We start from the raw sequence: 23,819 nt of genomic DNA, 5'->3' as shown, positions 1-23,819 counted from the left end.
TTCCGCCAGCATTTGGCAGAAGACTATATCCATTTTTGGAGCAATCAAAATCAAGACAATGATCATCAAAATTGAGCCGCCCCAAATCGTGTACGATCGCGCTTTGCTGGATATTGAAGAGCATTTGAACCGCCAATCGAGTTCACTGCTGAGTTACGATCGCTTTGTTCTTCCTGATCACCAAGAAATTGGCAGAAGCACACTTCGCCGTCAGCCCAGACTGGTAAGAGAACAATTCGATCTCATCGCAGACGCTGCCAATGTTCCCCAACACACGAGTACCTAAACCGTGACAACATGCCGTATACCACGCAATTCTCCAGAGTGTCACGCATGGAAGCAACGAATCAGCCGATTGTTCTTTGTTGATGGTCCTGGTGGCGTCTTTACCCTTATGTTGTTGTTTTTATTATTCCTTTATATTTTACTGTATGTATTTTGTCTTATGCTCCTTTGATTTCATCCTTTGCTATGATTTTTCAAGTTATTCTTCACCTTTATGTTTTACTGTATGCTTTTTGTCCTTATGTTCCTTTTGATTTTATCCTTATGCTATGTTTCCCCAACTACGATTTTTTCTGTTATCCATTTTTGTCTCTCCATTTAATATTATACGATGTCTGACTATTTCTGTTCCTAAGCAGCCAACAACGTTAAACCATAACCCAATTTCAGCTTCCACGTCATCCTAACAGCCAAAAAATTCCACGACACATGCTCATTCACTAGAAACATTATCGAGACGTCACGCGAATTGATTTGTGAATTTTCTCGCGGCCATTTGCGCTTGCACGCTGTATTGGCCATTTTTTTTCAACCCTTCTTTGCCCTTTCTCCCCTCTTTCATTGTCTAAAGTCAAATGGAAAGCTCGTCGGAATTACAAATGTTTGCTTTGAATGCAACAAGAAATTTGCTCAACCTCAAAAGCTCAGGAAGCATCTAGTAACTCAGCATCTCTTTACACTTCCAGAGAGAACAAAAACTCGACGGCACAACAACGACAAATTTATCTACGTCAAGACATCTGCTGCGCACGACTCGATCGAAGAGCAGTTTGGCTGTCCTGCTTGTTTCCAACATTATGTAATGATACACGAACTAAAAAGTCATTATTATTCGGATCCTCAGGAGACAATACCAGCAACAGATCATTTACAACAACAATGTCATTCCCCCCCCCCCGGTGATGATTCCGAGGCCGAACACCAGGAAATCATAATCAGCAATGATGGCGTATCAACTACAGAGCATCCGAACAAGCGCAGAACAAAGCAAGAAGCGCGCTAGCAGCACGCTCTATCGAAAACGAGCTCTTGAATCCGACTTGCATTTCTTGTCCACCTCCAGGTCCTCAAAACCATTGTATGATACAAGTCTCTCGATGTGAGCACTGCCCTTTTCAATTTCCATCAATCGATCATCAACAATAAGTGGAAATTAACGCTTGAAGACCACATGCATTCCGCCATGGCAGTACATTCCATTCTCTTTTTATCGGTGAACCAACACAGTTATGATGATATATCTACTTTTTGGAATCAATCCATGTATGCGACAGTTATCCGAGCCATCGACGGTATGTATGGCATCAAAAAGCCTCGAATCCCCATGAACACCATCCTCAAGGTTCTCAGTATCACCCAAGATGTCTCAACAAAAATTATCACTCGCGACAAAGGCATCATGCAGCTCATCGATCTTGATCTCCCATCGCAAGAAGCCAAGTTAATCGAGACCGTTAACCAGTTGATGGATAAATTTTCGCGCAACCCCATCAGTAACGAGATCAGTGAATCTGAACTTGGATCTCGCTATATTGATCCATTCTTGGGTGGTCTCTTCGATGACCCTGATAACGGTATGTATCTACGGTGCACCAACGAAATCATTTTGGAGACCCGGAAAAACGACCGTTTGGCGAGTGACAACAGACCGGATACATCACCAGCCTTTACGGCAGTCGATTTTCGATCAACTATGGTTTCAGAGACGTCAAGTCACCAGCATATGGGTGTCGTTTTTCCGTAAATCATGGTTTCGGACTTCATTAACATATCGATAAACTTCATAACCACCTCCATATACTTTACATATTGACCAGATCTTAATCTATATCCTTTCACTTGGAATAAACCAAAAAAAAAAAAAAATAAGTTTAACTGGGTTTACCATTTTTTCGATTGCAAAAGAAAAAAAAAAGTAACAACTTAAATTTTTTTTTTTTTTTGTCATTTGACAGATTTACAAACTACTGCTACTGTTGCCGGCGAAGTGCCTTTGGAAGAAGTGTCATTCCTCATATATTTTTTTTGTTTGTTGATGGCCTAGTTTTTCTTGACGTAAAAGAAAGTATTTGGAGGAGATTCGACCTAGGATTTTTGTCAAATGAGTAAAAGTTCATAAGGTGAAGGTCTTCCTTTTTTATTATTATTTTTTATGCCAAGAAATCATGGTGACACGATATCATTTCAAGCAAGAAGACATGATCGCCAAAAAATACGACTTTCGTTCCTGAACACTGCAAATTGATTTTGTTTGGCGGCGACATTGCTTTTGAACTATATTGGTATTTCCATTCTCGTTCGAACACAAGGCTCTTTGCTGACAAAGAAGAATTCAGAGGCCCAAACACAGCCTCTCGATTGAAATGCATTCGTTCGATTGATCCCTGGATATAGAAAGAAAATTGGCGGCAAATAAATAAAATGCGGATTGAAGCTCTTGCAGCCGATGCAACCTGCGCGTATGGTAAAAATAATACAACAAAAGTACTTGTGCACATGCTCCATGAGAAGGGTGTTTCGAAAGGACACAGAGAATGGTATTTTCCACTGGATGCGGAATTACATTCAGCGTTACGCAAGATATTTTCTTTTATTCTGGAAAGGTGCGAATGATCTTATACGTGTAGTGAATATTGCAGTAATGTTCTCTGCTTTTGGTAACCAAGGATTGCCTGTGATATCTGTTTCTGGAACCACACACCCATTTTTTTTAATGGATTATGTAATTCTCACACTGAAAATAAGCACCACATGATTAGTATCCTTACTTTGACAAATAGCAATAAATACCTAAAGGATGACGCTGAATTGCCCAACGTTTAGATTAGATCGGTAATAGTGATTAAATCAATGATGAATATGATGTCAAGAGCACCGTATTTTTAATCTCGCTTATAGCGGCGCTTACTCAGTCATAACCTTCCAAGGGATCGCTGGATCATTTTGAGGCTTATGTTTAGTGCTAGCAAGCAAAATAGAGTAACACGAACTCATTTAGGTGCTGTATGTGATTGGGCAAACGCAGCATCAGGCATCCCCATAAACTGATAATAAAGTTCGCATAAAACTTAAGCCATTTAGAAATATGGTAAGAGGGCGGTTTGTGTTCCTTTGGACTGTGACTCTGTCTGACGCGGCCCACATCCCATAGTGCCTTTCTGGTGTTGCTTACTTTCCTGACCAGGATCAAAATCCGTAATTCCGCATTTGTATCAAATTCTCCCATGGCCATTAATTGGCTATTTTTGACACTATACAATAGCATCCAACCATAAATCAATGATGATGAGCTCATTTCTTAGGTATCAGTTCCGCCACGACTCCTGATAACTTTCCAAGGTATATTCTAAGAAACCAGAGCAAGCGATCCCCACATCAATCAAATTTAGCTTTGACGGAGTCGGAACTAATGTTGCTTTGAAATCTCCATTGGGACCAAGTGATTGGTTTTGACAAGTGAATTTATGGTTTAGTATGTGTGAGAAACTTAGTTCGTCGGTGCCATGTACTCATGTGAATTTTAGGGATGGTATTTTGATACACGTTCATGGAACTTGGGCTATCTGAAAACTAAAAAAGAAAAAAAGGTTCCTGCGTTATACAAGGGCTTCCCCACTGTGGGAAATAAAATAGGGTCGCTATAAAAAATATCACCAAAAGGGCGCTTTTTCGGATACCGATGCACAGATCCCGATGTTATCATGTGCATATTATGAGTCTGCATATCGACCATCACCCCCAAAAGAAGAACAAAAGCAAAACCGATGATGATTGCAAAAAATCAAGCATTATAAAAAAAGGTTTGTTATATTACAGGTTTGTTTACGCGGGGTGGCTGTGACCGCGGTGCTCACAAACATCGACAAAAGAAATATCTACAATCATCTTGTGCAAAAAAGAGCACACATGAAACAACGAAAAACAAGTAAAAAATTATGGAATAATGAGGGGTAAAAAATCCGAGAAATAAAAGAAAATGATGAACGTGAGCGACAAAAGGAGGAAACAGGAGATAAACAAGTGGCAGCGAAGCTTTACATCGCCAAGACGGGCATGATAGAGGCTGGCTTCACTACATGGTTGGTAACGATATTGGCAGCAGCGGCTTCGGTAGCCTTTTTCGTTTCCATGGCTTTGACGATTTGGTAATTGCGTTCCATGGCCAAACGTAACATTTCACCGGCGGTGACAGGTTCGGTGTATTTGGTACGACCTTGAATGATGGCCGACCGATTGGCTTGATTGAAATAGGCCATGGAATATCGTGATCCTTGATACTCGCCCGAGCGAGGACAACGGACTCGATGGAAATTGCTCTTTAACTGATCGTCCGACCATCGCATGATCATGTCGCCAATGTTGCATACAATCTCGTCTTCCTCGGGCTGCAACGGTATCCAATCGTTTTCGTCGGCTTTCAATGGCTCGCCAACTTGTTGACGGCCAGGGCACATTTCCAAACCATGTTCTCCCGGTCGTTGGAATAGTAAAGTGAGACTGTCCAAATCGGTGTGGGCTCCCGCACGACAGTATTTCGGGCCCATAGATTGACCTGAAATCTCGTGATAATGAATGCATCGAAGTGTGTTCAGACTGTCAGGTTGGGTGATATCGTGGCATCGAGTGAAAAAATCGTCGGGGAATCCAAGTCCGATGGCAAGGCAGGTGAGCAAACGTCCGGAGACCTCATTACACTTTTGCATAAACTTTTCGGCGGCTTTCTGGAAACCGGGTGCATCTTGTTCCGATGGCCAAAGATCGGGTGTGTTATGGAAGGCAAGCTGAATGGATTCCTTAAGATCGGGAAGTCCAGTGGATGGGCGAATCTACCAGTTTCGAAAAAAAAAAAGATTAAATTTTTTGATGCCTTTTTTAGTACTCCGTTACGACCGCAGCGTGAAGAATCTTCCTTTTTTATTTGGTAGAATTTTTTCAATGATATTATTTTGCATGTTTACCTGACCAAACTTTTCATAGCCTGCATTTCGAGGTGCGTCCAAGGGGTATTTCTTCTTCATGTCATCGGGTAAAGCAAAGAAGTTGTAGCTGTGGTTGAACATGTTTTGGATATCCTCGACGGGGATCCCATGATTCACCACTAATCATCAATGAGTCGGTGGGATATTATCTCTTAAAAATCACTCCAGGCACGCCTTACAGTAAAAAAATCCTTGAGTGGAAGCTGCCTTCATGATATCGCTCACGATTTCATCACGACGATTATCAAAATCGGCTAGATCGATTTTCATGAACGGCCGTGGTGCTGTCGATGACATTTGGAGGCGAATGAGTGACACTGAAAGGGGTAGAAGAAGAATAGCAGGTAAAAGAAGGGAAAAATATTCTAAAATTGTGGCTGCTTTTATACAGCGTATCGTACACAGACATTGGTCGAAAAAGGAATGGGAGCGAACCAACGTAACTATACGGATAATATTTGGTATACTTGAGGACTCGGGAGAGCTATTTTGTACCACGAAATCATTACACTATTTTCTGCCGTACTTTTAAATTCACCTCTCCCCCCAACCACTCCGTTCCCCACATAAATATAGCGACCCATTGTCAACCAATCAAATTTTTTTTTCAGACACCACAGTATTATTGTTGTCTACGGAAAGGTATGGTGGCACATGGGAATCGTTGATCCTGCATTATCACATAATCTTCTTTTCCTGCAGCTTTCATTGCTTCATAATAGGCCGTATCGCGGAATTCCTTGAAAGCACACCAGAAAACGTGATCGCACTCGTCCTTTAACACACCGCCTTCAAGAATAGGCAATTTTTTCGGCGTGTCCGAGCCAACCATGACAGCTGAATTTACCATATCTTCACTATATTGGTTATTTTTTTTAGTCATCAGTTAGAAAAAATGATGCGACAAACTTCCATTGCAGGTGTTGATCATACATATCCAAAGTCAGTTGTGCTTGTCTACCGGTGGTAATCATATACTCCATGGAGGAACCCCATACGACGCGACCCACATTTCGATAAACAATATGTGCAGAGCATGCGGGACACTAAATGTAGAAAAGGGCGATGGGCATAGGTATATTCGAATAGAAACAAAACTAATTCTCAACCTATTTTTTCTGACCCCCTTCTTTTTTTTCAATCTCTCGATCTGTTTTCCCAAACAGAAAACAGTTATCCATCCTAGTTTACTTACCGGTTGACCAGTCGTATACAATGTTTGTCGAGTCCAATCTAACCCGGGGTTAGAAAGATCATTTCCAGTCGGAGATGGATTCAAGTCGGTGCAACTATGACCAAGTCTGTAAGTTCACCGATCATTTTCTGGCCTTTTTTGTTTTTACATACTTCCAAAAAGCAGCCGTTTCACCTAATTTACACTGCTGTCAATACCTTTTTTTTTCTTTTACCAACCCATGTTTTTTGCTTCATATTGTGATTTTACCATGCATCAAGATATTGTGATAGTTGCTATTAACACCATAGCATGAAATTTTATTAGTGGTATGATCAACAATGACAGTTCCGAAAGGGGCTCGTGGGTTTCTTTCAAGAGCAAGGTCCAAAGCGCTTCGCATATAGCACTCATCAAGAGCTCCTTGTTCGCTCAAATCTGCACAAGGATTGGCCAACGTCAAGCCAAAAAGGGAAGCGGTAATCAGCGTCCACAACAACATTCTAAAAATTGACTAGCGGTTTGAAAGAAAGAAGTGCGCGAATAAGAAATGTTTGGATTAAAAAAATTTTATACCCAAAAAGCGCTATTGCCTCATTTAGGTTTTTTGGATATGCTTTGACATGTCTCGGTTTTCCACTAACCGATGCAGCTTTACGCCGCTTGTTCGGACCCGAGAACCGGGGAATAAATCCACTCACCTGCAAATGCAGCCTCCCCGTTCATTAACATTTGCTCTTTGTAAAAACATGAGCCGGTACTGCGATAAAAGTGGCATTCGATAAATGACTTGCATATGCAGTAATTTTAGGCTGAGCTATTTTCAAGACAGCAAGCTGTTTCTGGGCATAGGTATAACACATTGCTGTGAATAATGATAAATTTCTCCTGTGTCCGTTGTGTGCATCCATAATGCCTTTTTTTTTTGAGGTCATCAGCAACAACCACATAAATAAAAAATAAACTTTTTTTATTGGTATATCTTACACACTCTTCATGATGTTATGTACCGCTGTGTAAAGAGTGGGATCTTCCTTGCCGCCGGTGATAAGAAACTTGATCGTTCGATAAGCAAACCCTGTGGTGACAACTGAACCGCCAATGATACCACACAAACGGACCAGGAAATGGACAAATGATTGTCGCGATTCACTCAGTTGCACTGAAATGGGTTCAACATCATACTTGAAGAAGATGCCAGGTACTAAATGGGCTGCGTTTTCTTCTTTGAATGATTTCTGGGAATCGGTAACGGCATATTGATTGGTGAACAGTACATTCTTGTTTTCATCGATGTAAGTGGTGGGCACCTGAAAAAAAAAAAAAAGCAAAACAGTCAGCATGATTCATCCTTTTTTTTTGGTGCGATGCAGAAAGTTAAAGATTACGTACCACTGAAAGTAGGTATTGAAAAATCTCAAAATCTGTACAAGAATAGCAATAAATACCCAAAGTTGCATTCATGCAGCATTCTGTTTGTACTAACTTGATTCTGCAATTTCCACACTGTTATCAAGAGGATTCACAAGGTTCGGGTAGAGCTTGCCGAAAGAGAATTCGTCGATACGATGAGTAAAGTTCATTACTACCAAATCGATCATCAAGTTTTTAATATAGACATTATTTGTCAAATGGTGTATACTCAAACTTACGGGAATGATCGGTATGGCCTCCGCCGTCTATAATATCCAACAGTATATTTCAGCGAAAAAAGCCGACTTTGTCCCACTTGCTTTAAATGACCCAACTTACAATAACCGTGGCCAGCCGCTGTAATATGCAGGTTCGCGGCCACTTTATTGGCTGTAATCGATCCGTAAATTCTGCAAGCACCCATATCCGCTACAGAGTATACGGTTTGTTATCGAAAGTTTCCGGTAGTCGGCTGGTATTCAACAACTTACTCGCAATTTGTTCGTCATACGGCTTTCCACTTGCAGCTTGGATGATTTCACGGATATACTTTGGATCTTGCACAGCCCTAAATAGTTTCCATGAGTCCTCTGCAGCCATGGATCCATCAACCAACACGATATTGCTACCTATATTTTGTGGCGGTTCCAATTGAAAATTCAGCCTAAAAGACGTCTCTGCGTAAGCTAACGGTTTACGCTTCCAACTTGGATAATTGAGCTTAACTGGAATAAGTTTCAGATCATCGTTGAGATGCATACGCTGGCCTGAAGCATCATAGACATGAACCAGCAATGCTAAAGGTCTGTGAGTAAGGTTTCGCAAATCATCGATGTTCTTTCAACTGGTACCTGGACAGGGCATAGCGACAGTCAAGTCCATATTAATCTGCAAATGTGTCTCGATAACAGGGTCGACTGAAAACGCGTACTGTGTTTTTATTTTGCGATATCTGTATGCTGAAGGTAAGCTTTCTCTTGGTCCATCATCGTCGACTAGTAGTGTCTCTTACTCGGAAAACTCGCTGACAGTCAGCATCAGCAAGCAACATGTCAATAAGAAGGTCAGCAGCCCTCCTTTCTCGCTCCGTGCTTGATTATCCGTTTCGACTTTGGGAAACACGTCGAACTGCGCTAAACGACGGAGCGCCATGGCGTGAAAAATGGAGCGTTGTGGTCAGGAACAGGTGTTGTGGTGCAGGTCACTTCTCCGGTAGATCCATTTCAAAAAAGATTCAAAGCTGCCCAGTCGCCGTCACGCCGCACAATGCTGGCTGAAATTCGGACACTGCCCAGTTTCTATTGGTGGATATATGGTTTGAACAATGTCATTATGAGCAGAGCTAACAGCTGCTACTTCTTTGTAGTTTGGTTTTCTATATTTTAAATATTTCGTCCATCATATTCGTATAGCTTATTCAACTTGGAGTCACAAACATGAAAAAAAGTTAAATGAAGAAAAATGGAGAAATAGGCGAGATATGAAAAAGTCAGAGGAAAAAAATAGCAAGCCAGTATATGGCATTATAGCAAAATGTGGATGTAATTAACTTACTGTACCCATAAATTTCTGATGGATCCTGGTTGTCCAGAAACAACCAAGTGGACAGGACAGACTACGCATTATCATGCAGTGCGGGCTTTTGCTTCTGAAGGGGAAGCCTTAAAATCATCAACAGGAAATGCGCTCAGTGAAAATAGAAGCGGTAATCCAAGAAAATTACAAGAAGCATGCAGGAAGTCAGCTGGAATATTTTCTCAGTATTCGCGTCCTTTTAATATCCACCAGCTTGGTGCGTTTGGTAGGGAAACAGTGACAGCAACTGTGACCCGGATTTTTAAAATGCCAAAGCAGTAAAGATAATCGATTGCATTGCCCTCTTAAATTTTATACCGAGGTGTTATGCAATTGCAAGCTTCCCTTTAGCAGTCTATTGCTGTTTCCAGACATCGTATATTATTTTACGCCATATATTCCACGTATATTCGATCAAAAAAGTCCCTTTCAGACGCAAATGCGAATGAATCGAATGAGGTGACGTCACAAAACAAATTAGGCGACCGAAGAGGGCCGCTTTGTTTCAAAAATATCCATGCGGAGATCAACCAGCTTCACCAGCCGGTAAGCCTACTTGTCATCAACGATATTAAAATGGCGGTAAGCATGGTATTGGAATATTTCAAGCCATTCATATTCTCATCTATGTATTGTCAAGATAAACTGGCTTTTGTTAGTAAGCCGTCAAGGCAAGGTTCGATTGACGAAATGGTTCGTCACCATTCCGCCTAAAGAAAAGGCGAAAATTGTAAAAGATGCGACACAGTTGGTCTTGGCGCGACGAGTCAAGATGTGTAATTTCCTGGAATATAAAGGTACGCGAATCTGGACGTTTTTGTAAATACAACCAAATTAACGCTTCTATTAGACCAAAAGATTGTCTATCGAAGGTAACAGATACAACTAGGCTGGAGTCATATTCTCAGCATATCGATGACCGAATGTTATTGCGCGCCTCTATAGATATGCAAGCTTATTTTTTGTCGCCGGCATCAATCAGAACGATAACGAACTTATTACTCTCGAGATTATTCACCGTTACGTCGAAATTTTGGATCGATACTTTGGCAATGTAGGTGCATGGTGGGATCGCGCGGTTATAGAATCATGCCAATGCTTACGGTGCGAGTATAGGTTTGCGAGTTGGATTTGATTTTTAACTTCCAAAAGGTAAAGGGTACAACAAGGGAGAAGTGAACCATTCAGTCGCTGACTTTTTCCTCAAAAAGGCATATTTCATTCTGGATGAACTGATTATTGCTGGCGAACTACAAGAGACGAGCAAAAAATCCGTGCTTCGAGTGATAACGCAACAAGATCAATTCGAAGAACAAGAAGTGAATGAACAGAAAGTAGGATAAAGTCGCTGAGCATCAAATAGCAGCAACTTGGAATCAAGTATTCCAACGTCATCACCTCTCTTGTCTTCCAACGTCCGGATTCGCAAGCCTTTTCGGTTCCTATACAGATAAACCTATTCCTCAAACCTCTCTCCTGTTTTACCCCGTCACAATAAAATATGTCTGTATGCAAATCGTGGATGAAGGCTTTTCAGAATCAATATCGACTACGGCTACCGATGCTCATCGATCTAGCAGCCTTCACATTGAGATATTTCCAGATATTGCACGCCCAGCACATTTCTCCTGGAACCTCCTCTTTGATCGTGTTGTGATAATGGGTCTAAGCGATTGTATTATTCAATTAAATAGGTATTATACACTAAATGTACTCTGAAGGGTTGGTTGGTTATAGTATGGAGTGATCAAGAGGTACAGCAATTGACATGCTAGGTTATGAAAGAGAACGATTTCTGCTTAGGGATATGGAAATTCAGCGTTAAAAGTGCACTTGGGTTCCTGCAAAAACACAGCTACAGGTAAAACAGTATCATCTCTAGGACACCTAATGAGACTTACTGTCTAGATTCAACCTCGATCGCTTAGAGGGTGGCGCTTCTCCAGCAGCATCACTTAGGGAGTTAGTCCTTGCATCCGCATATTCATCAGCGTCGATTCTGAAAAGAAAAACAGTAAGAGAGAAGAAATGATTAACATTCCTCATAAGAATGATAGGGTAATAGCGAATATAGTCGTTGCATCACTCACTCGTTCTCAGAGTCCGAGCTCGTATCTGATTCTTCCAGCGCTTTTGAAGGAACCGCCGTGCGGTTTCCTGTTGCAGAACGCAAATTTTTAGAAGCCAAGTTCGATATAATTGTGCAAAGAAAAAAAGAGGACTTACGGCGTGAATTATAGGTTATACTCCAATATTTTCTCAGCAGCAGACGCGCTCCCCAGTTGCCCACACACATGCATAAAGGGAACAGATGGCGGGCAGCTTCTTCAAATTCGAAAAAGGCGTTCACTTGTAGATCGTTTTCGATATCTTTCCAATGAACGGTAGATTCCCCAGTTCTTGCTTCATAATCGTTCCTCAGTCGCAGACAAGCACGCAACGCCACAGGCTTGATGTTCGATTTCGCCATCAGAAAATGTTCCCGTTTATACGCCGAACCGAGCGCTTGTTTAAGCAAATCTTCGTACAATTTCCAAGAAAATTGGGCTTTGATTGCGACAGTTTGTTCGCTTCCATCGCTGACGATTTTTTTCACCATAACTATCGGATGCTGGACTGTCCGTTCCATTGGAGGTATAGTGCACGCTATGCTGGAATGAACTGGTGGTGCAGTCAACGGCGACGAAGCCGAGCCCGTCCCAACCATGGTGGTACCCCTCAACACACGAAGTTCCGTCTCCATATGCTGCACCTTATCATGTAGCTCCGCATTCTGTTTTCTAACTTCAGATATTTCGTTCTTCACCTCTTCTAGTTTAGACGTCACTTTCGCCAGTGCATTGACAAAGTTACCAAGTTGGGTCATGACTTTGGCACTGTCATTGCTCAACTGGTTTTGAAGTCGTATAAAGCCGAGATTCATCTCTAGTAAGTTGTCTCTGATGGCGTCATACTTCTCGACATGGTTGGTATCTGATTTTTCTATCATTGGCGGGCAACAACCGGTGATAGTGGGGATATCTCGCGGTGCAAAAACTTTTCGTAAACATCTGATCAGAAAGTAAATACACGTGACCAGTGCCACCTCGATTTCTCACAAAATTCGAAAACATATACACATTTATTCAAAAAAAAGTAATATGTTATGCTGCTCATAATCTTTGCATCGCAACAGCAAGATGCATCATTCTTGAGATCCTCCCTGTTATTGGAAAATCAGTAGAACCATTTATCCAACGTAAAATCGCGGCTGTTTTATAGCTACATATATGCATGGAAACTGCACACATTCTACGGCTGTTATCAAAGATCGAACCCCATGCCAAAGTGAAACACAAGAGATAACTTTCACAGCATTATTTTACAAAAGATATTACTTAAAATGACAAAACAACATAATTACATTTGGTTCAAAACTAACAGGATTTTTCACAGCATTATTCACAATGTGGTGGATAAAACGACATAATTACATTTGGCTTAAAAACGATTTCAATTCTTCATCATCCCACAACTGGGTAGTTTGCTGTTGTGGTGCCATGGTAAAGCTGCATGCATTGAGAGCAGGATCGTTGAACCAATCCATATTTTCTGTAGCAATATAGGGCTCTAAGAAAAGCAAGACCAACATTAATATTTGAGCTAGTGATATCATTGCATATACCATATGAACATACCTCGATTGACATAATTTGCTGGATCATTCATATTGTTTGCTTTTTCTATGTAGTTGCTATAAGGAGGGGTATGTAAGGCGCCGCTTGCTACAAGGCACTCGTGATTGGGGGAAGCGGATGAGGCTGGAGAGAAGCTAGCCGAAGTCTGTGATGGTGGTTTGGATGGCGAGTCCATCATTGGATTGGGTGGTGGTTGCAGGGTATTGTTATACTGCTGTTTTTGTTGTAGCATGGCATCCCGTTCATCCCGAAGACGTTGCAATAATTCTGCCTTACGGCCCGCAGCAGACATACCGCGATCGCGCAGCATTTCTTTCAGTTCTGCCACGGTAACATCGTCGAAATTGACCTTTTGTAATTGGTCGTCTAATTCACTTTGAGTCTTTGGTTTTTGAACTGCTGGAGCCGCAGGAACTCGGTCAATTTTTGTGGGCAACGGCTTCGTCAGTGTCGGCAGTAGAGGAGGTTGATGATGTGATAACTTGGCTTGGTACAAATCACTGTGGAATGCCGGAGGTACAGAGGAGGAACGTTTGCGCTGCTCCGGCTTTAGGTGTGGCCGAAGCACCAACGTATCGACAGGGTATCCCAAATCGGCAGGATTGACTGAATTGTTTTGGTAATACATTGGTATATCATTCTAGATACGAAAGAAGAAAATGGTTTATACATTTGTTAGTTCTTTTTTCCACGTAAACCTAAGAAGTGGATTAACGGAACAAGGAACTTACAAAATGAGCTTCATAAGCCGCACTGAGAGGAGGGAATGAATTCAAAAGGTTTCGTTCAGGTGTCAAAGGCGCATAATGAAGCCACATCATGTCCGCTGTATTATCGTAACCAAGGTAGTTGTTATCATTGGCCATAGGCATAGGCATGGGTTGCGATGGCTGTTGCATTGCTTGCATTGCTTGCATTGGTTGCGATGGTTGTTGCATTTGTTGCTCTGGCAATGGATAAAATGATTGATGGTCCATAGGATATCCATCTCCTGAGATAGTGGGATTGAACGCACTGGTTAACATATTGACACGATTGGAGCACATCGGTTCTGGTTGTGGCATCGCATGTTGCGAATACTCCTGATGATAAAGCATCTATGAAAATTACAGCGAAAGAGAAATAAAATGTAAAAAAAAATTTATCGAGGTCCATTGGCAAAAACTATTAAATTACAAAAATGTTCTGAATCCGGTTCCACTCTGATGCTCATCCGGTTCCGTGATTCAAATGACGCTAGTCTCATGTGTAATGCCAGAATTCGAACGATATTTTCTAAGCTGTACTTTTTTTTAACTTTGTCCGCCGTTCTTTCCTCTTATTGCTGCCAAACCTCCTTTCAAAATATCAAGAAGAAACAGTTGGATTGTTTGCATTCCTATACTCAGGATAACAATTCCCCTTCAGCCAGGCTGCTGCTTCCATGGGATACTTGGGCAACCAGTAGAAAGGGAAAAATATACACAGGGCAGGCGGAATTTAAAATATATGATGTAATTTTTGTGACACATTTCTGCGGATTCACACTAATCATTTATGCGAGACAGAGAAGTCTTCCATCGTGCGCAATCATCAACTAGCAATCACATCAATATACTACAATTAGGAATATACCCATACAAAAGACAGGATAAATAGACAATTATGTCGATATTTTGTAAAGTAAAAGTCTGCCAATGGGCCCAGGACAATCCGGTGCCTCAAAGTATAATAAGCATTCATCCCAAATTTGGAAAAAGATACCGCACCGGAAAATGGGGACGTCTAGATTTCTTTGTGGAATATTCTGCCGGTTTTCTAAAAAGGATCTTTGTCCGGTCGACTTCAATGATAACCCTTCCTATTTTCTTCGCATATACTTGTCAATGCTTTCTCATACGATGTTTGCACCAGTTTAACAGAAGATCATTTTGATTGTCAAACTTTGTGGCAGAGGTAACGTGTTGATAGGGATCTACGAGACATGATCGACAAGCCTGCCAAATTAGGAATCTGAGATACCTTTTTTTGTGTGACGATGAATTTGCCTCATACGGATTTCCGGCGCCCAATTTTTTTTTTTTTTTTAAGGTTGACAAACGAACAATGATAATGAAACATGACGGACCACCTTTATCACACCAACGCTACATTTGTAGTTAGATTTTTGCGGTAATTTTGTCTAGATTTGGCATATCGGCTGAATAATCGAATGTCGTGTCTCTATGCAAGCTTATTCTTTAGATCAGAATTTCAAAAACATGATACGTGTTTTTTTTTCGCCTTCATCTATCACGTTTACGATTGTCACTCCACATTTACAAAATAGAAATATTATCCCCTTGTTCTTTCCCAACTTCGGTCCCTCAAAATGTCGTTATCATTTCCTATCACCATTTCCATGACAATGCTTATCACAAGTAAAGGAGTCGTTTAACTGATCATTATGAGAAAATACTTCAAAGAGAAAAAATTCATAATCGTCATAGAATTGACATTGGAAGGACAATCTGACTAGTTGTTATTGTAGTTTCCAAACAGGGATAGGTCACGTCGTCGAAAAAGTAAAGAGATGGCATTTAAGTTTTAGCATTGGTCGCTTGTTCAAAAATTGGGATGCCTACCATTTGCCTGACACACTGGGAAATCCCTAAGAAAAATCGGCTCTCGAATGGATATAAGTGGAATGGGAGATACCATACATTGACTATGTGGTGAAGCAACGCCAGCAAGATATGTAAAGTTTTCCTACTTATTGCGTCCCACTGAAAACTCAACAGTTCGTTTTATACCGAGTTCGTGCGTATTTCCCGACAATTTCATAACAACAGACAGTGAAGATTATATATATCCATCGCGGTGTGAACTGACTCGATATTGTGGCACAACAACTGTCATTCAAATAAAAACTACTATGACGCCGGCTGTTGGAATCAGAAATTAATTCAAGTACAGCGACAATGGTAGGTCACCCTACAAGCGACATTATATAGTAACTACAGTTCACTCTCTCTCGCCCCGTAAATACTACACATAATGGTGTGGCAGAACCTCTGCCCGCTTGCCAGCCAAATATTAATTGGCAGGCGCGGAATGCGGCATTTGAAAATAGTGTGTTTGCAGAAAATCAGAGTCACGCTTCAAAAACCCGAGGCAACGGCTGCTTACGCGTGCTTGAACCGATTCTTGGAATAAAAGGATAACATCATGCCAAAAGTTAATGTAAACGTCAAGTGGAGCGGGAAGAAGTTTGAGAATCTGGAACTAGGTAATATCAGAGTCTCTCTTGATATACGTGAACCCACAGTAACCCTGTTGATTCGTTTCTTCAGATACCGATGAGTCACCTGAGCTCTTCAAGATGCAGATTTACTCGCAAACGGGAGTCCCTCCTGAACGTCAAAAGATTATGGTCAAAGGCGGCATGTTAAAGGTATATACGTAAAGCTTTTAGTGACTTGATGAGTTATTTATTGGTATTTGAGTATAGGAGTCCACTGATCTGAATAAGCTTGGCCTGAAAGACGTAAGCAAGAAATAGTAACTGCGCCACGTAGGAATCAACTTAAAATCTATTATGCGCTTTAGGGACACACATTCATGATGATGGGAACTGCAGGTGAATTGCCGAAACCGCCACCACAACCAGTGCAGTTTTTGGAAGACATGTCAGAAGCCGAAGTGGCGGAAGCAGTAAGTTTGCATCTGCAGAGGCAAGGGTGATGGAGCGATTAAAATCGGTTTTGTGCTAGTTGGAAATTCCTGCCGGTTTGGAAAATCTTGGAAACACATGTTACATGGTAAAGATCAAAGAGACCATTCACTTTGAGTCACTCACATGACTCGGCATTCTTCTGGTTACAGAACTCGACCCTGCAGTGTCTTCGTGTGATGCCTGAACTTCATGATGCATTGAACAAGTAAGTGATGAATGACTTAACAAATATTCGCCCACCCTTTCTCTAACCTGCTAAATAGATATGAAGGTGGTCTTGCTGGCGTAGACAATCGTGGCAACCTGACGGCCAGTTTACGTGATCTGTACAAGAATCTCGCCAAAGCATCGGAAGGATTTCCTCCCCTCGTTTTCTGGCAGGTAATGGAAATAAACTTGAGTGCATCTTCAGCATATATGTTATTAATCGAACCAAATCCAGATGTTGCGTCAAGTGTTTCCCCAGTTTTCGCAAACAGGTCCCGGCGGCGTACCCATGCAGCAGGATGCGGAAGAGTGCTGGAGTGAAGTCTTGTCTGTCTTACGATCTAAACTGCCCAGTGATCAGGCTTCCGACAGTAACTTTATTGAACGCTATATGACAGGGCAGATGCGAACAGAGTAAGTAGACAATAACCCAAAAACCTGCTTGTCACTAATCGATTCAATAGGCTTAAATGTGCGGAAACCACGGAAGAAGAGCCGGTTATTACCACAGAGAGTTTCTCCAAGTTGGCATGCCATATTTCCATCCGTAAGCGAACGTCAAGTAACTATGCAGCAGAGAATATGAATACCGACGTTTTGTGATTTTTTTAGAGACAAACTATATGGTGAGCGGTATCCTCGAGGTAAGCCAAAATTAGCTCTGTTGTTCACCATATCTGGGGTTGCTTACGAAAGCGGTTTTAGTCTTTAAAAGAGGAAATCGAGAAGAATTCACCTACCTTGGATCGTACTGCCAAATATGAGCGAAGCTCTCGCATTTGTCGCTTACCTCAATATTTACCAGTTCAGTTTATTCGCTTCTTCTGGAAACCGCAGGAACGTATTCGTGCAAAGATTCTGAGAAAGGTTAAATTCCCATTGGAATTTGATGCTTCGGAATTATGTACTCCTGAACTGCAGGCAAAATTGAGCAAGGCCAAGACAAAGTTGAAGGACTTGGACGACAACCGAGAAGCCAAGAAAAGAGAAGCCAAGCGTAGAAAGGCGGATCATGAAGTGGCCGGTAGCAGCGCCATGGAAACGGACGTGATCGCACAAAAGGAAGAAGAAAAAGTCGATTGGTCACAGTACCTCGATCCTGAATTATTAGCCGATGTTGGATCCAATCCCACGGGACAGTACGAACTTTGCGCTGTGTTGACTCACGTGGGCCGATCTGCCGACTCGGGTCATTACATCGCATGGGTAAAGAAGGCCGACGATGAATGGCATAAATTCGATGACGATAAGGTGTCCATTGTCCGCGATGCGGATATTCAAAGATTGGATGGCGGAGGTAAGTTATGTTTTTTTTCTGTGCAGGTCGCATTCAGTTGTTATTCACGCGGTCCCTCTTTTAGGCGATTGGCATACTGCATACATTGTCTTATATCGAGCAAAGCGTCTGGAATAATGATTTATATTTACTGATTTATCATTTGCACAACATTTCGGTATGAAATGTTGCATAAAACCAATTAAACTTTTCTTGGCTCGTTTGTGATATCGAAATGACATTGGACTTGAAACAAAAGAGTAAGATCGAGAAAGAGAGAAAGAAGGGAAACACTGGGGAAACTGCGCGTGAGAGGACCTCTGAAGTGCGGAAAGGCGGGGAAGGGAAATAGAGGGTGTGATCATTTGTACAAAGGAAAGAAATTTTAAAAGTAAACAAGGGTAGCCTGATCCATGGATGATTCTGACGGGCAGTAAGGGCATTTGAAGCGGGCCGAATTTCTGTCAAAACCATTGTTAACATCGAACGGGCAAAGTGCAGTGACGAAATGATGACATGCCTTCCATACCTGCTGCTTCTGCTGAGCCGCGTCAAACTCTCCTTGCAAATAACGTGACCACAAGGCATACGCATAGGAGGATTATCATCCGTGGCCTGTTCTTTGCTCACAGGACAAGCAAAGACAGAATGGAAACGAAGATTTTCATCCAAAGGAATTTCTACGGGCAATTCGTTCTGCTGACTCCATTCCGTTTTCTTGGCGCTCATAATCTTGTATAATTTCATAATAACCGGTAAGGCCGTGGTGCCCACAAGCACACTAGAATGTGAGAGTATTAGTAAAATGCTGGCCGTTTTGCTGGTATATTGATTACCTTGCGTAAAGTGGACTCTCCGCGCTCTTTGTTAACAAGGAGCAGAAGTCTCGTTGAAATTCCATACGAGCATCCACCCACAAAGTTGGTGAGCATAAATCAGCATAAGGTGAGGACTGAATATCATCATAAATAAGAGATGCCATCAAACGCTTGATATCTATACAACGACGGTGAGCCTGCGAGAGTCTTGCGGCAAGTGATTTTTCCATCATCGAATCCCAACCTGTAAAATGCTTATCTCCGAAAGCAGTGAAATGTTTTTGACTATACATTATAGCTTCCACCTTGCGACGATCGCACAGCAACTTGATTACGTGTAATCGATGCAGATTAAATTCAAGACTACTGCCGATACTGGCTAATCGGTCGTGATGTTCTTCTGCCCATCTACCGCGGTCGGTGAATATGGCGAGTTTTATGAATGTATAGGACGAAAAATGACTTGCATCACTTACTGGATAGCATTTGTTAAATCTTGCGACTCTTCCATTTCCCGCAATATGCTGTACATTTGACCAAATAGCTGCTTTAGGTTCGCGATATTCTTAGCAAAGGGGTCGGTATCGTCAATAGCGGCTTCTCGCATGAATACGTCGCAGAGGTCAAACTGACCCTGATGTATGAAATGAGTTATGAGTGCTTGTGTAATCAAGTGCTCCTTTCCCGCAAATGCTTCGGGATGGTATATTGCCGACAAGTCTTGCTTAAAGCGCTATGTAAAGTAACTCTTTAGCCAATGAACAGCCACCAAAGTGAATGGTAAATCGTACTCGTTCAACATCCTTGCCGAATTTCAGTAATGCGTTTTGAAACTCTTTTTGCGATCGATGAAAGCTCAGCTTTTTCGTCTTTTCCTCCAGTTGCTGCACGCAATACTGTGCTTTTGAAGGATCTATGCAGTTATGTGAGTGTGTGATTATGCATATGGTTCCAATTTCACGGTCAAAGTAGCGTACCGGCAGCAACGGTGTCTTTCGCTTTTTGCAAAAGTCCCTTGTATGCTTCAAGCTTCGTAGCTATGGTATCTTGCATGTGGATTTGACGATCAAGAAACTCGTTGCTTCCTGCAATGAGAGCTTCCATGGTAGCGAGTCAATGAAGAAACAAAAATTGAGTAAATCGTACAATCACCCGAACTGGCGATTTTCTTCCCAATTCATGCTCCGGGAGCACCAAAAATGTCCTGAAATTTTTGTCCCAGCAAAATGGGGAATTTGTTCGTTCTTATCGCACCTACACATCTGAGTAATATTCTGGATACTCTATTGGCATAATAAATAGAGATTCTTTACAACAGCTAAGTGGTATAGCTGTGTATACAAAGTCTAGTCAGACAACGTGCATGAATGTTCTTTATTCTCCGTGAGATAACATGCTACTATCTCTAACAAACTACAGTAATTATTCCAAGCATGCCAATTGCATTATTGAAATAGATATTATAATTCAATAGAAGTTGGTCCTTACTGATTGCAAGGCTTCATTAATTGGTTTTTGAAAAGAGCAACGGACACTGCAAGCGGTGGCGACGAGTAACCGTGCCCTATTATGTTTCCCTCTACAATATTACAGCATGCACCAAGTTTCGCATGACGGGATAATAGAGTCATGTCATTGAATAATGAGGTTACTCATAAGCACCTTGCAGGAGCACTGACCGCCCAAACAGAGACGTTCTCCTGTAGAGTTTGTATGCATGTTTACAAAAATGTGGAATCTTTTGTTGTCATCCATCACATGATTTTCATTCAGGTTTGCCGGATATTTGACAATCGCGATACCCGTAACCTACCTTTATTCAAATTTAGCTAGTGGAAAACTGCTGCGCATCCAGTGGGCGGCATTTCCTTCGCCGCAACCTCAGAGAAAGTGTTCTTGAAGGAACGTGGTGATCGTCATAGTCATGATAACACCGCTGTCACCGGCGAACGGTGCCAGCTTTGGAGTGAAGATTGTAGGTGGCCAAAAGACTCCTCAGACTGAGTGGTTATAACCGCAGGAGCGAATTTGTCAGGTTAATCTGGCCTGCGTATTGGATGAAGAGATCCTGCGCGTCTGAGATACAACAGATTCTGTTGCGCTAGGAACATCAAGAGGCCTCGAATAAGGACACGTTCGGCTCAGGTGCATCAAAGGCAGCCCCGACCAGGACTTGGTCACTACTCTCGTGCTGAAGTGAGCCACCAACGAGGGTTCAAGATATTGTTGACAGAAGAGTGGAAGCAATTCAAGTGCCGGATTGGCCCCGGGTGCTCACGTCAAAAACCACACATTCGTCTTATCGACCGAGTTTTCATACTCGTGAATATCGGGTGCTTCATCCATCCGCGTTTTCGTCGACAGCATGCTTCTGGGATACATGCATCAATGATAATCAGTTGTTTGGGGCCACCTGAGCTCAAGTGATTAAGACGCTGTGCGGTGCCGCATTGGTAGAATCGCGCAGGGTGCCTGCCCCAAGCAGTTGCTGAGCTTTTGGTGAAAAGAGCCATGGTCAACGTTCTTCAGTGAGGCCTTTCCTCTGCAGGTCTCCGTCGATGGACAGCCGTTACCAAAATACTGGGGTCCAATCAAAAGGCACAACTACCTTGTAAATACGCTTCGGACCGAGTACGGTCATCCTTTTTTATCTCTTTTGGTGCCCGCTCGGTTTAGAATTCCCTAATTTTTTCCACGTCGGCCATTCAAATTATTATAAGCATGAGATCATTTCGTCTGCCTTAAATCAGGCAAGTTCTGCCGCCATTGACAGGGCCAAGTTCAGTTCCTTTTCTAATGAAACCTCCGATCGAAGTACGATTGCCAGATCCTTTCCTGGTACCTATACCTAAGCTGATAACTTTTTACATCTTTGTCCTACTGTTTGATTATGTCCTCATCCGCAACGAGCATCGCCTACCGATCTCGCGCTTAACCTTGCGCTGGGTGATCGTTGTCTGGCACATTATGATACCGCTTACTTTCCAGTCCTATCATGCCGTTGCAAACATCTTTCTCACATGCGGTCCGTGGTTTATCGGCTCATGCGGCATGTTCTTGGCGTCTCGTTGCAAGACCTTTCAAGAGTGGTTTGGTGCCTTGTGCGGCGCTACCCTTTGTTTTGAAGAAAATCCTGATTCAGTGGCAAGTGGCAATGTACGCTTAGGCGGCTGGATCAAGTTTGCACGAGCTTTGTGCAAGTACTGTTTTATGCGATACTGTGTGGATCCGCTCCTTTGCTCCGATCCGGTCGATATCCTGGCGCTACGACCGTACGATCCTTATGCGCTCTTTCAAACCGTTCTGTTAGGGGTGAAGGCGTATTGCGTTCTAGGTTTTACGGATGCTTTCATGGGCCTCGTCCAACTAACTCTTAATGTGCCCCTTATCGACTTTTTTGATTCCCCGATATTGGCGTACAGGTGTGCATTGTTTCTACAATTGAGTTTTTGGTTGCGATTTCTAATCGATCTTTTTCCATGCAAAACAGTCCTAGAGATTTTTGGAGGTAAGGCGATAGATCCGTGTGTTTCCAGCGTTACATAAATGCAAACCTCTCTCGTTGCTTAGTCGCCGATGGAATAAAGTCGTGCGAAATCTGTTTCACCGTCAGATCTTCTCCCGTAAAACCGGAAAAGATAACGTGAAAGACAAAAAGGACGATGATGAAGATCTGCAAAAGACCCCGACCAAGAACGGAGAAGCGACCAAAGACTTGCCAGCGCCGTCATCTTCCTTGTGGTATTGGTCTGCTAGAAATGGTCGGGGCATTGCCGTTTTCATAACCAGTGGTTTTATGCATGAATTCCTAATCATGGCCATTGTACGGAGATTGACCTTGGAGCAAGTACTCTTCTTTTTCATTCAGGGCGTGGCCGTCAGCTTGGATGTGAATCTTCGCCAGGGAAAATACAAGAAGCACCCCACAGGTCTAGTGCTGTGTTTGTGTATCGCCACTCAGCTCACGTTCATGGCATTCACGGGTCAGATATTCATTGCGCCTTACATCCGCTATGGGACCTTTGATTCCGTGCTCAGGGCTTGAAAATTTGTACCATAGGATTTCTTTACTAAATAAGTTTAATAATTGTATTTGTGGAAATGAGGCATAGACATTTACAATTTTGGCAAAAAGACGGTATATTGATTCAGGCTTGGCGCCAAATTGTAAAAGAAGGAACCCTCCAGCACTTGAACATCAGTTTATAAAAAAAAAATTTATCTCTGTTAGCCGTACGCTTTGCGTACATCGGCTTCGGCTGCATGGTACGTTTTCAAGAAGGGTTGGGTTTGGAGTGTTGCGCGATCAAAAAGAATGCTCCATTCGTTGAGTCTGGGTTACGTCGGTGTTAGTGATTTGCAAGGCAATCCATCCCGTACCTTGCTCTTATTACACGCTTCAAATCATCGACCCAATACTCGTCATATCCAGCAGCTTTCTGCGTAAGAACCAACATTCACAAAAACGCCATGATTGTTGGCAGTATCCACCATCCATTTTCGTCCTATACCATTACTGCTTGCATTTAATGCAGCCTCTGATCGGTCACTTATACATTTTTTGGCGCTGTTCTTTTATGCAAACATCTAGCTCTGATTATTTCTAATCCTTCATCACTCAAGAGAGATAGTTGTGGATGTCTTCCGTGGATTTTGCTTTTGTATGCCTTTTTTCCTGTGGTTTCAATCCCCGATTTCCATGCACGATTTTTGAACCAAAC

General features: G+C 42.2%; 11 protein-coding genes across 11 annotated transcripts; 4 read left to right on the top strand and 7 right to left on the bottom strand.

Annotated features, from left to right (window-relative positions):
• Nucleotides 1-1,456: 1,456 nt before the first annotated feature.
• Nucleotides 1,457-2,029, top strand: BYT42DRAFT_547237 (uncharacterized protein; the record flags this gene model as incomplete). Its single annotated transcript, XM_051565933.1, has 1 exon — nucleotides 1,457-2,029. One exon carries the CDS (start codon nucleotides 1,457-1,459, stop codon nucleotides 2,027-2,029), a length of 573 nt encoding a protein of 190 aa, XP_051421408.1.
• Nucleotides 2,030-3,275: 1,246 nt separating this feature from the next.
• BYT42DRAFT_547236 (uncharacterized protein) lies at nucleotides 3,276-5,561 on the bottom strand (the record flags this gene model as incomplete). The annotated part of the gene is made up of 5 exons (XM_051565932.1): nucleotides 3,276-3,329; nucleotides 3,458-3,536; nucleotides 4,324-5,111; nucleotides 5,244-5,383; nucleotides 5,444-5,561. The coding sequence occupies 5 exons, from the start codon at nucleotides 5,559-5,561 to the stop codon at nucleotides 3,276-3,278; spliced, it is 1,179 nt and encodes a 392-aa protein (XP_051421407.1).
• A 325-nt stretch (nucleotides 5,562-5,886) lies between these two features.
• BYT42DRAFT_547235 (uncharacterized protein) lies at nucleotides 5,887-6,681 on the bottom strand (the record flags this gene model as incomplete). The annotated part of the gene is made up of 4 exons (XM_051565931.1): nucleotides 5,887-6,121; nucleotides 6,198-6,310; nucleotides 6,460-6,553; nucleotides 6,674-6,681. The coding sequence occupies 4 exons, from the start codon at nucleotides 6,679-6,681 to the stop codon at nucleotides 5,887-5,889; spliced, it is 450 nt and encodes a 149-aa protein (XP_051421406.1).
• Nucleotides 6,289-6,976, bottom strand: BYT42DRAFT_575275 (uncharacterized protein). The gene has a single exon (XM_051568949.1). The coding sequence runs from the start codon at nucleotides 6,938-6,940 to the stop codon at nucleotides 6,692-6,694; it is 249 nt and encodes an 82-aa protein (XP_051421405.1). The 5' UTR covers nucleotides 6,941-6,976; the 3' UTR covers nucleotides 6,289-6,691.
• Nucleotides 6,977-7,368: 392 nt separating this feature from the next.
• BYT42DRAFT_575274 (endoplasmic reticulum vesicle transporter-domain-containing protein) lies at nucleotides 7,369-9,132 on the bottom strand. The gene is made up of 10 exons (XM_051568948.1): nucleotides 8,864-9,132; nucleotides 8,703-8,803; nucleotides 8,578-8,648; nucleotides 8,481-8,515; nucleotides 8,343-8,419; nucleotides 8,191-8,280; nucleotides 8,091-8,117; nucleotides 7,925-8,023; nucleotides 7,831-7,862; nucleotides 7,369-7,748 (listed from the first exon to the last, which is right to left on the bottom strand). Exons 1-10 carry the CDS (start codon nucleotides 9,001-9,003, stop codon nucleotides 7,422-7,424), a joined length of 999 nt encoding a protein of 332 aa, XP_051421404.1. The 5' UTR covers nucleotides 9,004-9,132; the 3' UTR covers nucleotides 7,369-7,421.
• Nucleotides 9,133-9,969: 837 nt separating this feature from the next.
• BYT42DRAFT_599283 (AP-1 complex subunit theta-1) lies at nucleotides 9,970-10,955 on the top strand. Its single transcript, XM_051570977.1, has 6 exons — nucleotides 9,970-10,008; nucleotides 10,067-10,223; nucleotides 10,277-10,298; nucleotides 10,372-10,480; nucleotides 10,543-10,578; nucleotides 10,638-10,955. The coding sequence occupies exons 1-6, from the start codon at nucleotides 10,003-10,005 to the stop codon at nucleotides 10,767-10,769; spliced, it is 462 nt and encodes a 153-aa protein (XP_051421403.1). The 5' UTR covers nucleotides 9,970-10,002; the 3' UTR covers nucleotides 10,770-10,955.
• A 132-nt stretch (nucleotides 10,956-11,087) lies between these two features.
• Nucleotides 11,088-12,717, bottom strand: BYT42DRAFT_392626 (uncharacterized protein). Its single transcript, XM_051563354.1, has 2 exons — nucleotides 11,653-12,717; nucleotides 11,088-11,583 (listed from the first exon to the last, which is right to left on the bottom strand). Exons 1-2 carry the CDS (start codon nucleotides 12,413-12,415, stop codon nucleotides 11,513-11,515), a joined length of 834 nt encoding a protein of 277 aa, XP_051421402.1. The 5' UTR covers nucleotides 12,416-12,717; the 3' UTR covers nucleotides 11,088-11,512.
• Nucleotide 12,718: 1 nt separating this feature from the next.
• BYT42DRAFT_392613 (uncharacterized protein) lies at nucleotides 12,719-14,253 on the bottom strand. Its single transcript, XM_051563353.1, has 3 exons — nucleotides 13,835-14,253; nucleotides 13,104-13,743; nucleotides 12,719-13,035 (listed from the first exon to the last, which is right to left on the bottom strand). The coding sequence occupies exons 1-3, from the start codon at nucleotides 14,198-14,200 to the stop codon at nucleotides 12,896-12,898; spliced, it is 1,146 nt and encodes a 381-aa protein (XP_051421401.1). The 5' UTR covers nucleotides 14,201-14,253; the 3' UTR covers nucleotides 12,719-12,895.
• A 1,996-nt stretch (nucleotides 14,254-16,249) lies between these two features.
• BYT42DRAFT_575257 (uncharacterized protein) lies at nucleotides 16,250-18,455 on the top strand. The gene is made up of 12 exons (XM_051568947.1): nucleotides 16,250-16,350; nucleotides 16,415-16,515; nucleotides 16,573-16,608; nucleotides 16,671-16,775; nucleotides 16,835-16,882; nucleotides 16,947-17,002; nucleotides 17,061-17,178; nucleotides 17,240-17,418; nucleotides 17,469-17,551; nucleotides 17,617-17,648; nucleotides 17,710-18,301; nucleotides 18,366-18,455. The coding sequence occupies exons 1-12, from the start codon at nucleotides 16,290-16,292 to the stop codon at nucleotides 18,416-18,418; spliced, it is 1,464 nt and encodes a 487-aa protein (XP_051421400.1). The 5' UTR covers nucleotides 16,250-16,289; the 3' UTR covers nucleotides 18,419-18,455.
• Nucleotides 18,456-20,227, bottom strand: BYT42DRAFT_575255 (CTLH/CRA C-terminal to lish motif domain-containing protein). Its single transcript, XM_051568946.1, has 7 exons — nucleotides 20,076-20,227; nucleotides 19,890-20,011; nucleotides 19,575-19,831; nucleotides 19,343-19,506; nucleotides 19,117-19,276; nucleotides 18,801-19,061; nucleotides 18,456-18,741 (listed from the first exon to the last, which is right to left on the bottom strand). Exons 1-7 carry the CDS (start codon nucleotides 20,200-20,202, stop codon nucleotides 18,666-18,668), a joined length of 1,167 nt encoding a protein of 388 aa, XP_051421399.1. The 5' UTR covers nucleotides 20,203-20,227; the 3' UTR covers nucleotides 18,456-18,665.
• A 1,922-nt stretch (nucleotides 20,228-22,149) lies between these two features.
• BYT42DRAFT_500025 (uncharacterized protein) lies at nucleotides 22,150-22,610 on the top strand (the record flags this gene model as incomplete). The annotated part of the gene is made up of 2 exons (XM_051564676.1): nucleotides 22,150-22,520; nucleotides 22,589-22,610. 2 exons carry the CDS (start codon nucleotides 22,150-22,152, stop codon nucleotides 22,608-22,610), a joined length of 393 nt encoding a protein of 130 aa, XP_051421398.1.
• Nucleotides 22,611-23,819: the final 1,209 nt, after the last annotated feature.

This window comes from Radiomyces spectabilis, assembly GCF_025331425.1.
Source record: "Radiomyces spectabilis strain NRRL 2753 chromosome Unknown BYT42scaffold_9, whole genome shotgun sequence".
In the NCBI taxonomy this organism is placed as follows: Eukaryota; Fungi; Mucoromycota; class Mucoromycetes; order Mucorales; family Radiomycetaceae; genus Radiomyces; species Radiomyces spectabilis.
The sequence above is the reverse complement of the archived record's forward strand: the minus strand, read 5'-3'. Positions and strand labels throughout refer to the sequence as shown.

What these genes read in the sequence shown, in the direction of transcription:
- BYT42DRAFT_575274 (XM_051568948.1), bottom strand. Translation starts at nt 9,003, where the DNA reads ATGGCGCTCCGTCGTTTAGCGCAGTTCGACGTGTTTCCCAAAGTCGAA. An exon ending in ACTGTCAGCGAGTTTTCCGA is followed by an intron (nt 8,804 to 8,863) that starts GTAAGAGACACT and finishes TTCAGCATACAG; the next exon opens with ATATCGCAAAATAAAAACAC. An exon ending in GTATGACGAACAAATTGCGA is followed by an intron (nt 8,281 to 8,342) that starts GTAAGTTGTTGA and finishes TATACTCTGTAG; the next exon opens with CGGATATGGGTGCTTGCAGA.
- BYT42DRAFT_599283 (XM_051570977.1), top strand. An exon ending in CAAAAGATTGTCTATCGAAG is followed by an intron (nt 10,299 to 10,371) that starts GTAACAGATACA and finishes GCGCCTCTATAG; the next exon opens with ATATGCAAGCTTATTTTTTG. An exon ending in TGATTTTTAACTTCCAAAAG is followed by an intron (nt 10,579 to 10,637) that starts GTAAAGGGTACA and finishes TTCCTCAAAAAG; the next exon opens with GCATATTTCATTCTGGATGA.
- BYT42DRAFT_392626 (XM_051563354.1), bottom strand. Translation starts at nt 12,415, where the DNA reads ATGATAGAAAAATCAGATACCAACCATGTCGAGAAGTATGACGCCATC. An exon ending in TATAACCTATAATTCACGCC is followed by an intron (nt 11,584 to 11,652) that starts GTAAGTCCTCTT and finishes GTTCTGCAACAG; the next exon opens with GAAACCGCACGGCGGTTCCT.
- BYT42DRAFT_575275 (XM_051568949.1), bottom strand. Translation starts at nt 6,940, where the DNA reads ATGTTGTTGTGGACGCTGATTACCGCTTCCCTTTTTGGCTTGACGTTG.
- BYT42DRAFT_392613 (XM_051563353.1), bottom strand. Translation starts at nt 14,200, where the DNA reads ATGCTTTATCATCAGGAGTATTCGCAACATGCGATGCCACAACCAGAA. An exon ending in CGGCTTATGAAGCTCATTTT is followed by an intron (nt 13,744 to 13,834) that starts GTAAGTTCCTTG and finishes TTTCGTATCTAG; the next exon opens with AATGATATACCAATGTATTA. An exon ending in AGCAAATTATGTCAATCGAG is followed by an intron (nt 13,036 to 13,103) that starts GTATGTTCATAT and finishes TGCTTTTCTTAG; the next exon opens with AGCCCTATATTGCTACAGAA.
- BYT42DRAFT_575257 (XM_051568947.1), top strand. Translation starts at nt 16,290, where the DNA reads ATGCCAAAAGTTAATGTAAACGTCAAGTGGAGCGGGAAGAAGTTTGAG. An exon ending in CTTCATGATGCATTGAACAA is followed by an intron (nt 17,003 to 17,060) that starts GTAAGTGATGAA and finishes CCTGCTAAATAG; the next exon opens with ATATGAAGGTGGTCTTGCTG. An exon ending in TGGTGAGCGGTATCCTCGAG is followed by an intron (nt 17,649 to 17,709) that starts GTAAGCCAAAAT and finishes AAGCGGTTTTAG; the next exon opens with TCTTTAAAAGAGGAAATCGA.
- BYT42DRAFT_575255 (XM_051568946.1), bottom strand. Translation starts at nt 20,202, where the DNA reads ATGGAAGCTCTCATTGCAGGAAGCAACGAGTTTCTTGATCGTCAAATC. An exon ending in GAGAGTCCACTTTACGCAAG is followed by an intron (nt 19,062 to 19,116) that starts GTAATCAATATA and finishes CTCACATTCTAG; the next exon opens with TGTGCTTGTGGGCACCACGG. An exon ending in AGAAGCAGCAGGTATGGAAG is followed by an intron (nt 18,742 to 18,800) that starts GCATGTCATCAT and finishes TGGTTTTGACAG; the next exon opens with AAATTCGGCCCGCTTCAAAT.